Consider the following 10,588-nt stretch of genomic DNA (forward strand, 5'->3'; position numbering starts at 1 on the left):
TTGTTAAGGGGACTGGCAAGATGGTTGGCAGGTAAAAGTATCTGCTGTCAAATCTAGTGATGTGAGTTCAATTCCCAGAACCCACAGGATGAAGAGAACTGACTCCCTCAAGTAATTCTGTGATCTCCATATGTGAGCTGTAGTATGAGTAAGCCCATATACATACTCACATGCAAATGAATATATGCAATTAAAAATTTTTATATATGTATATATATATGTATATATTTAAGTGGAGGGGAATAAAGTGAAAGATAGTATAATCACACTATATACAAAATACTAGCATTCCTGTGCTGTGTGAGTTTTCCCCCTCCTGTGAAAATGTGAATAAATGTATATTTACCTGAGGGCACCAAGAACAAGCCAAAGAAAATGATTCCACTCAAATATAATTTAGTGAAACAATGAGTTTATCGGAGGTATTTACAGGAGTGTGGATGACTCAAAGACCGCATCATAAAAGTCCAGGCTAGTATGGATGACAACTCACAAAAGTTGTATCTCTGGAGCCACTGAAGGACTTGTACATCTGATGGTCCTGGAGTCTACCTCCTAGCAATGGTCCCTGCTTGTACAGCCTGGAGTAGGGGTGGGCCTGGCAATTTATAAATCTTCCTTGGACTGAACCTGTAAACTTTGTTCACTTCTGGACTTTTATGAGAGTCCCTCCTCTAGGAAGGAATATTTCAACTCAGAGAAAAACATGTACATGCATATAAAAATAGTTACTAGCACCAAAAGGCTGTCATTCCTTTAAGTAGGGACAGAGCACTTGGTAGGAGTTACACATTCTCTAATTCTCCATGTCTTGTGTACATGTAATGTTTAATTCATTTGGGGGGGGTCGAGACAGGGTTTCTCTGTGTAGCCCTGGCTGTCCTGGAACTCACTCTGTAGACCAGGCTGGCCTCGAACTCAGAAATCCGCCTGCCTCTGCCTCCCATGTGCTGGGATTTAAGGCATGTGCCACCACTGCCTGGGATGTAATGTTTAAATAGGAACCAGAGAGGTGGCTCAGTGACCAAGATCTCCTGCTCTTTGCAGAGAACCTGCCTGTGTTTGATTCTCAGCACCCACATTGTGGCTCACAACCCTTTATTGCTCCAGAAAATCTGATGCCCTCTTCTGACTCTGTGGGAATAGGCTAGGTCGAGGTGTGCACAAACACACCACACACACGCACAGGCAAAACAATCATACACATAAAATAAATATCTAAAAAATGCTTAAGCTGGGGCTGGAGAGATGGCTCAGCAGTTAAGGGCACCAACTGTTCTTCCGGAGGTCGTGAGTTCAAATCCCAGCAACCACATGGTGGCTCACAACCATCCATAATAAGATCTGACCCCCTCTTTTGGGGTGACTGGAGACAACTACAGTGTACTTACATATAATAAACAAATAGATCTTTTTTTTTTTAAATGTTTAAGCTGTATATAAATAATGGAGTTTTGATTTGGAGACATGATATTCATACGTAGACCCAGATGGCCTTCAACATGAGGATTAGCACTCTGATTGCCTGATGAACCTCTCAGAAGATTTTGGGGCGAACTGATCAAATTTATTGTTCATAGGTGGCAACCTGGCGATAAAGACTAGTCCACATGAAAAGCCTAACCTCAACCTCGAAGATAGAATCCCCCGCCAGCGCTAAAGGTACGCGCGGGGGGGGGGGAGTGCACAGGGCCTGCGCGGCCGTAGCAGCGCGAGGCTCCAAACCGCCAATCACAAGCGTCGCTGGACGCAGGCGCGCTACGCGCTGACGCGGCCAAGATGGCGACGCCCGGCTGGCGTCTTCTCGGGTGACAGTTCCGGGCGTCTCTAGCTAGCTTCCCTCAACATGTTCCTTCTCCGAGGCCGTGGCCGCTGGGCCGCAGCGTCCCTCGGCAGACGGTTGCCTTTGCGTCGCCTCCGCAGCGACAGCGCGGCGCCCTGCACCCCGCACTTCGACGTGGTAGTTATCGGAGGAGGGCACGCGGGGACCGAGGCGGCCGCCGCCGCCGCTCGCTGTGGCTCGCGGACCCTGCTCCTCACGCACCGCGTGGACACGATCGGTGAGGAGCCCCGCGGCCGCGGCGGGGACTCTGCGTCCGACCGAGCGCGGGCAGGGTTGCGGTGGACCAGAGTGGCCGGTGCGCGGGAGCGGAGGGTCGCTGGGTTGACCCTCCCCGTGTTCTCACCTTAAGAGAAATCCCGTCCACCGAGAGCTTGTCAAGCCCTTGAGAAAGGGCGCTGCTTGTCGCGTTCGGTATTTCCATTGGGTGTTCTGTGCTAAGACCTGCTAAGGCGCCTCGCCTTACACACCTCGTTTTCTTTATCCATCCATCACTTTGATGAACATTAGGTTGATCACGCTTCTTGGCTCTGGCGAGTCAAGTGTCTCGTTAAATATGGAAGTACACTTGTCACTTCACACCGATTTAAATTCTTTTAGACATATACACAGTAAGTGCAAAACCTGTGTTCTGTCAGTGCTGTAGGATATGTCAAAAAACATTTCAGAGGCCTACTAATGCTTCTCATAAATGAGACAGTGCAGTGTAGACCAAGCTGGCTTGGAAGTCACAGTGATCCATCTGCCTCGGCCTCCTGAGTGCTGGGGTTCAAGGTGTACCCCATCATGCCTGAGCAAAGTGATGAAGGAATGTGGTACAGTATCAAGAATTCCTTGGCTTCAAGGAAGAAAGGTAACTTTGGCTTGGAAGATAAGAGTCCATAGGAATGCAGAGAACGGGAATGAGTCACCCATTTTCTGCCAATTCCTCCTCTCTTTGAAGTTAGAGGAGAGTGTGTTGGGGTTTTAAGTGAGTCTGGTTAGTCCGATTACCTTTACGAGCACTCTTTATTAAGTAATATGTACAAGATACTCTATGATCATATCCATTCTCTTTAGGTCAGATGTCCTGTAATCCTTCCTTTGGTGGCATCGGAAAGGGTCATTTGATGAGAGAGGTAGATGCCTTGGATGGCCTGTGTTCTCGGATCTGTGACCAGTCTGGTATACATTACAAAGTACTAAACCGGCGTAAGGGCCCTGCTGTGTGGGGACTGAGAGCGCAAATTGACCGGAAACTTTATAAACAGAACATGCAGGTGAGCACGGGCGAGGCCAGGAGGGACTGTGGGCTTCTCCAACTGCTCTTTCACCTGGCTTTTCTCTGTTGACAGAAAGAAATCCTGAGTACGCCCCTGCTCACCGTTGAGGAGGGGGCTGTGGAAGATCTAGTTCTTGCAGAAGCAGAGCCTGGGTACCCTGGGAAGTCCAGGGTCAGAGGTGTTGTTCTGGGTATGTACTGGCTAATAGTGCCAATACCAGCCTAGCAAACTCTGGGAGACACTTGCTTTAGAGAAGAGCATGCAGACGTTTTTGCTATTCCAGGGAATTCTGGTTTTCGATGCCTGGACCAGAAAATCATATAAATAATCCTGTGTCTCTCTTCATTTTGACCATCATGAATCCCAGTCAAATTCTAGGTTCATTAATATTATTTTAGTGCCACGCAGTGGTGGCACACCTTTAATCCCAGCACTCGGGAGGCAGAGGCAGGCGGATTTCTGAGTTCAAGACCAGCCTGGTCTACAAAGTTAGTTCCAGGATAGCCAGGACTACACAGAGAAACCCTGTTTAGAAAAACAAAACGAAACAAAAAGAAAACAAACAAAAACAAAATACTATTTTAGTGTAAGACTTCAGAGCAATTTGTGTCTTTTATCCAGCTTCTTCTGTCATAAATTTGTTTCTATATTTGTTCATTTTGTGTGTGTGTGTGTGTGTGCATGCTCGCGCACGTGTGTACTTTACACACATAGGTATGAGGGATGGAATTCAGGCCATCAAGTTTGGCAAAGCACCTTTATCCACTGAGCCATCTCATCCAGGCTCCCCACCCCAACACACACTTTAAATACACGCACACGCACACACACCATATATCCTGGGCTGGCCTCAAACTCACATTATAGCAAACAATGACTTTCAGTTCAGATTCACCTGCCTCTACCTCCTAAGTATGGGATTATAGGCAAGTGCCATCATGTCTAATTTATGTAGTACTAGGGACCAAACTCAGGGCTTACATGAGAGGCAGATTTCACTACATCACCCACGCCTACTTTCCTGTCTTACTTAAGGGTAGTATTGCTGTGATGTCACACCACGACAAAAGGCAGGTTGGGGAGGAAAGGGTGGTTTGGCTTAGTATCCTGAATCAGTCCACTGAGGGAAGCCAAAACAGGAATTCAAATTGGGCAAGAACCTGGAGGCAGCAGACACAACAGAGGAGTGCTGCTTACTAGCTTGCTCAACTTGCTTTCTTAAGGACCCTGGACCACCTGTCCAGGCATGGCCCCGCCCACAATAGTCTGGGTCCTCCCACATTAATAACTAATTAAGAAAATGTTCTATATGGTTGCCTACAGCCCAGTCTTATGGAGGCAGTCCTCCCACATTAATAACTAATTAAGAAAATGTTCTATATGGTTGCCTACAGCCCAGTCTTATGGAGGCAGTTTCCCAATGCCTCTCAGAACACTCCAGCCAGTGTTAGGTTGACATAAAGTTAGCACAGTTCCTCAGCCTCCGTCTTTCTGGTTCTCTAATTTCTGGCCTTTGCAAGGAGGAACTAGTTCAATCTTACTAGTTTCTTCTCTTCCCTCTATCAGTTACCATTCTTCCAGCTACTATCTAGCAGTCAGAAATGGCTAAAACTTTTTTTTTTTTCTTTTTTCTTGAGCGAGGTCTTCCTGTGTAATCAGGGTTGGCCTGAATTCACACAAATTCACCTGCTTCTAATTTCCAAGTACTGCAGTTGAAGGCATGCACCTCACATGGCCTATTTTAAACATTTTTAAAATTCCTTTAAATTTCTGACAATTTAAAAAAGAGAAGAAATCATGTTGTGTTTAACCAAAATTCTAAAATCAGTTAATTTTTTAATGTACCCTCACCAAGTGCGGCATGCCTGTATGATTTTTAGGAACATCATGTTTCCCCTGCTGCACTTCTTAGATTCTTGAGATTCATAACATATAGCCATCTAGAGTGATTGTGCACATGTGTGTAGTGGGTAGAGATCAGCATTAGGTGTCTTCCACACTTATTTATTTTTCTGCTTATTTATTTTTCACTACTGGGGGACATGTCTGGCACACTCAAGGAAGTCAGAGAGCAGCATGCAGGAGACATTTCGCTCCTTCCACCGTGTGGGTTCCAGCGACCAGGCTCATGTCACCAGGCTTCCTTTTTGTCTGGTGAGCCATCTCACCAAGCTCCGGAGTTGCTTAGTTTTGGAAACAGTGTCTCTCACTGGTCCTGCTGCTCACTGACATAGCCAGCCTGGCTGTTCTATCGTTCTAATACTGAGGTCACAGACACAGCACTGTGGTCTACACGCAGGTTTTCTTATTCATTTGGAATTCTTTGTCTTGAATGCTAAATAAAGAGTAGTTGATCTACAGGCACAAGCTTTCACTTACACGTTGGATGCTTTTAGAGATGAAATGTATAGAAAGGTATCATCTGTAGTTGATAATACAATGTTGTACCCTGAGATTTTTCTAAGTACGATTATGGGACTCATTATACAAGGTGGACCTATAACACCATGATATACATCATAAATATGTACTGTTTTTCTGTTTGTTAGTACTTTAATAAACAATTTATAATGAAAATTGTATTTTATTGCTAGGCAGTGGTGGTGCAAACCTTTAATCCCAGTGCTCAGAAGGCAGAGGCAGGTGGATCTTTGTGAGTTCCAGAATAGCCAGAGCTACATAGAGAGAGCCTATCTCAAATTAATTAATTAATTAATTAATTAAAAAATGCACATACAGGCTGGTGAGATGGCTCAGTTGATAAGAGCACCCGACTGCTCTTCAGAAGGTCCAGAGTTCAAATCCCAGCAACCACATGGTGGCTCACAACCATCCGTAACAAGATCTGATGCCCTCTTCTGGAGTGTCTGAAGACAGCTACAGTGTACTTAAATATAATAAATAAATAAATCTTTAAAAAAAAATGCACATACATACATAGTGATGAAAAATAAATTAGTTCATACTTTAATAAAGTTTTAAAAAAGAACGACAAAAAAATTTCAAGTTTTTAGAGACAGGAAGTTTTTCTGTAATTGTTTTTTTGAGTGGGTAGAGGCTTTTGGGTCTTTTTTTTGGTTTTGTCTAGAATGGACTTCTCTGTATAGCCCTGACTGTTCTAGAACCCACTCTGTAGACCAGGCTGGCCTCAAACTTACAGATATTTACCTGCCTCTACCTCTTGAGCCCTGGGACTAAAGGTGTACACCACCACAATTGGCTCTGGAATTCTGATATAAAGTACTTAATTCTATTTTCTTCTGTGGTACCAATGAGGAAAATATTTTACTGGCTTGTTTTATTGTGTTTTGTTTTTGTCTTAATCATTTAGCGGATGGAAGTACAATTTATGCAGAGAGTGTAATTCTGACTACTGGGACGTTTCTGAGAGGCATGATCATAATTGGATTGGAGACGCATCCTGCAGGACGTTTGGGGGATCAGCCCTCCATAGGGTTGGCTCAGACTCTGGAGAAGTTGGGATTTATGGTAGGAAGACTAAAGACTGGAACTCCACCCCGACTCGCCAAAGAGTCCATTAATTTCGCCATTCTAAACAAGCACACACCAGATAATCCATCTGTGCCATTCAGCTTCCTCAGTGACAGTGTGTGGATCAAGGTAAGACAGTTACAAAAACCCGGTGTGGTGGCTGATACTAGGTATTCGCAGCAGGACATATCCTAACTGTCTGTCTGTCTTCCTCCTCTCTTTTTGCTGTCATTTTAAACTTTGCTTTGTTTTTATTTATTTGTCTGTTAGTTAATTTAGCAATTGGGTCTTTTCCTATGCGTTCTTACGTTTCACTGCTTCTGTATAACTTACTTCGCCTACTGCCTTAACTACTTTTTTTTGTTTTCTTTTTTTTTGTTCTGTTTTGTTTTTCAAGACAGGGTTTCTCTGTATAGCCCTGGCTGTCCTGGAACTCACTCTGTAGACCAGGCTGCCCTCAAACTCAGAAATCCGCCTGCCTCTGCCTCCCAAGTGCTGGGATTAAAGGCGTGCACCACCACGCCTGGCTCTTAGTTACTTTTCTATTGCTAATATAAGACACTGTGACCAAGGCAACTCACAGAAGAGTTTTTCAGGAGATTACAGGTCCAGAGGGTGAGTCCATGACTGTCATGGTAGGGAGCATGGCAGTAGGCATGGCACTGGAGCAGTAGGTGAGAGCTTAAATCTTGATCCAACACCTGATGGGGAGAAAGAGAGTAAGCTAATTGGGAATGTCTCTAGTCCTTTGAAACCTCATCAGTGACACACCCCCTCCAGCAAGGCCATACTCCTATCTTAATCTTTCTCAAACAGTTCCACTAATGAGGGACCAAGTGCTCAAATATAGGAGCCGTCATTCACTTAAACTATTATATACAAAACCTTTCTGAAACAATTTCAGGTTTACAAAGTAGGAAAACAGACTGAGGGTGCGGTGGAACTCACAAGAGTTGTTCTCTGGCCTCCACACACATGCTGTAGCATGCATGTGTGCACACATATACACGTATCCGCCCTTGTACAAGCAAGAATGCAATAAAAATTTGCAAGGCCCTTATAGATTTTATTTTTATTTTATGCGTATCAGTTTTTCCTGAATGTATGTTTGAAAGTCACATATTGTGAGTATTTCGCTGCCTCCTTATAAAGTATGTATATAAGTGCAGATTTATTGCCTAACTCAGTAAAATGCCCATTTTTCTTTATGGAACATTTGATAGTAAGTTGCAGAAATGTTGAGCCTTGCCTCTAATTCAATCTGAACCTCAACTAAACACAAATATCCTATAATATAAGTGCGGTGTGGTGTTGAAATTTGAGGACTGTCATACTGATCCAATGTTGTTATTAATAGATGGACCCTAGCCAGAGTCCGCTGATTCCCCACCCTAGTCTAGGTCTGTATCTACATTGTTTTCACATTTATTCTAAATTTAGTTCTGTGTTTATTTGCATATGACAACAACCTTCAGGAATCAGTTCTGTCCTATCACATGAGTCCTAGAGACTGGTCAGGTCAGCAGGCTTGGCAGCAGGTGCCTTCGCCTACTGATCTGTCTGGATGGCTCAGACTTTGCATTATGCTTCTGGTTTTTGAGTTTAGGGGGAGGGTTCATTAGTTATTGAACCTAGGGTTTTGCACATATGAGTACTCTGTCACTGAGATGCACTACCTGTCCTTGAAATGGAAAAAGTAAGTACAATGGATGTTTAGAATTAAGGATTAGGGTGCTGGAGATATGTCTCAGAAGTTAAGAGCACTATCTGCTCTTCTAGCAGAGCCCGGTTCAATTCCTAGCACCTGCATGACGGTTGACAACTGTCACTCCAGTCCCAGGGGATCGGATTCCCTCTACAGACACTGCATACATGTGGTACACAGACATTTAAGCAAAACACACATACACTAAAAAAAAAAAAAAAAAAAAAAAACTGAATTATTAGTAATTGAAATTCCAGTTTTTCATAAATTTTCCTGATGTGAGTAGTTCTAAATATTTTATTAATTTGAACGAGTCATTTTATCTGTGTGTGTGTGTGTTTGCATGCATACACGCGTGCAAGCACTATTAGAGATCAGAGAACAACTTGTAAGAGTTCATTCTCCTACCATGTGGGTCCCTGGAGTCAAAGTCAGGCATCAGGCTTGACTGCTGTCTCACTAGGATTCTTGCTTAGTAAGATGCACCTTAGGATGGCATTTCCTTAGCCTCTCCACTTTTCACTGTTTGGATGACAAGTCTTCCTGCCTGTTTCCCATGTGCTTTAAAGTTTCTATTTTAATTTGTCAGTTTGGGTGGATGGGAATGTAATTTAGTTGGGAGAGTGCTAAGCCCTGGTGTGTTCCTTAAGACCATATGAACCTAGCATAGTGGTATCTATCTATCTATCTATCTATCTATCTATAGCCCTTGAAAGGTGGAACACAGGATCGGAGGTGTGAGGTTATCCTCAGCTACATAGTGAGTTTGAGATCAGTCTGGACTATATGAGACCCTGTATTTTTTCAAATTTAAAGCAGGCACACATTTAAACCTAGCACTCAGGAAACTAAGGCAGGGAGATTTGTGAGTTTGAGGGCAGCCTCTGCTACTTTGTGAGATCCTGTGTTAAACATTTTATTTCACAAATTTGGGAGCTAGAATAATGAGTTAACTTTTAAATACTGTTGTGTTATTCTTTCTTTCTCATTAAAGTTACTGGTTTTTTGTTTGTTTGTTTGTTTGTTTATTTAATGTTTTATATATGCATGGGAACAAAGGTGCCTATGCTTGCTAGAAGCATCAGATACTCCTGGAGCTGGAGTTACATGTGGTTGTAAGCCAGCCAATGTCTATGCTGAGAACTGAGCCCTCAGCAAAGCAGTCGTACTTGCTTTTTACTGCTGAGCCATCTCTCCACCCCACCCACCCCCACCCTTTTTTAAAGATAGGATCTCAACAGTGTAACTGAACCAAGACTTTCTGAAACTCACTGATGATCCTTCCAAGTGCTGGGCTTATGGGCATGAGCCACCATGTCTGGCTTATTTCATTCCTCTTAGTTTTATAGTTATGGTTTTTAGATAGATTCTCACTATATAGCACTGGCTGGCCTCAAACTGTAGACCAGGGTAGCCTTGAGTTCTTGAAGATCCACCTATGTCTGTTCTAGTATGGGATTAAAGATATGTAGCCGGGTGTGGTGGTGCACGCCTTTAATCCCAGCACTCCGGAGGCAGAGGCAGGCGGATTTCTGAGTTCGAGATCAGCCTGGTCTACAAAGTGAATTCCAGGACAGCCAGGGCTACACAGAGAAACCCTGTCTCGAAAAACCAAAAAAAAATAAAAAAATAAAAAAATATGTACCACTATACCTGGCTGTTTCACACCCTTAAAACATTTATTTACTTGTGTGGGTGCTGTGTGCTGTGACACTCAGTTGGGGGTCAGGTAACTTGTGGGAGGCAAGGTTCTTCTATCAGGTAGCTTCCAGAGATCAAACCCAGATGATTAGCCTCAGTGACAAGTACCCTTATCCCCTGAGCCATTGGTTGGTTGGCTGGTTGGTTGGTTGGTTGAGGTAGAGTCTCACTATGTAGCCCTGACCTAGAACTTACTCTGTAGACCAATTGGCTTTGAGATCTGCTTTCCTCTGTCCCCCAAGTGCTGGGATTAAAGGAGACTACCATCTCCTGTCTACTGAGTCATTTGCTGGCTTGGTTTCATTCCTTTTTGGTGATTTTTGAGATATTTATAGATATCAGATCATTTATATTTTTACATGTTTTCATGTTTTTAACAAAGAAAAGGTAACAGTATTATCACAACCAAACTTTGTTTAGTATTGGAGTTTTCTTGAGACAGGGTCTTGCTATGTAACTTTAGTAAGGAAGGCTTCCTGCCTCACCTTCCCAAGTGCTGGGATTATCAACATGAAGCACTATGCCTACTAAAACATCAAAAAATGTTTCTCTCTCTCTCTCTCTCTCTCTCTCTCTCTCTCTCTCTCT

The 10,588-nt window shown here is 43.5% G+C and overlaps 1 protein-coding gene across 2 annotated transcripts in view; it reads left to right on the forward strand.

The window, feature by feature from the left end:
- The first annotated feature begins 1,762 nt into the window (after nt 1-1,762).
- Mto1 (mitochondrial tRNA translation optimization 1) overlaps nt 1,763-10,588 on the forward strand; it is a 26,659-nt gene continuing 17,833 nt past the window's right edge. For both annotated transcript variants that reach the window (XM_021207164.2, XM_029543806.1), the window contains exons 1-4: nt 1,763-2,060; nt 2,900-3,099; nt 3,175-3,292; nt 6,434-6,723. In XM_021207164.2, coding sequence (XP_021062823.1) covers nt 1,847-2,060; nt 2,900-3,099; nt 3,175-3,292; nt 6,434-6,723 — 822 coding nt within the window. In that variant the 5' untranslated portion in view covers nt 1,763-1,846. The remainder of the gene's footprint in view (nt 2,061-2,899; nt 3,100-3,174; nt 3,293-6,433; nt 6,724-10,588) is intronic.

The sequence above is a fragment of the Mus pahari genome, chromosome 10, assembly GCF_900095145.1.
Source record: "Mus pahari chromosome 10, PAHARI_EIJ_v1.1, whole genome shotgun sequence".
Classification (NCBI taxonomy): domain Eukaryota; kingdom Metazoa; phylum Chordata; class Mammalia; order Rodentia; family Muridae; genus Mus; species Mus pahari.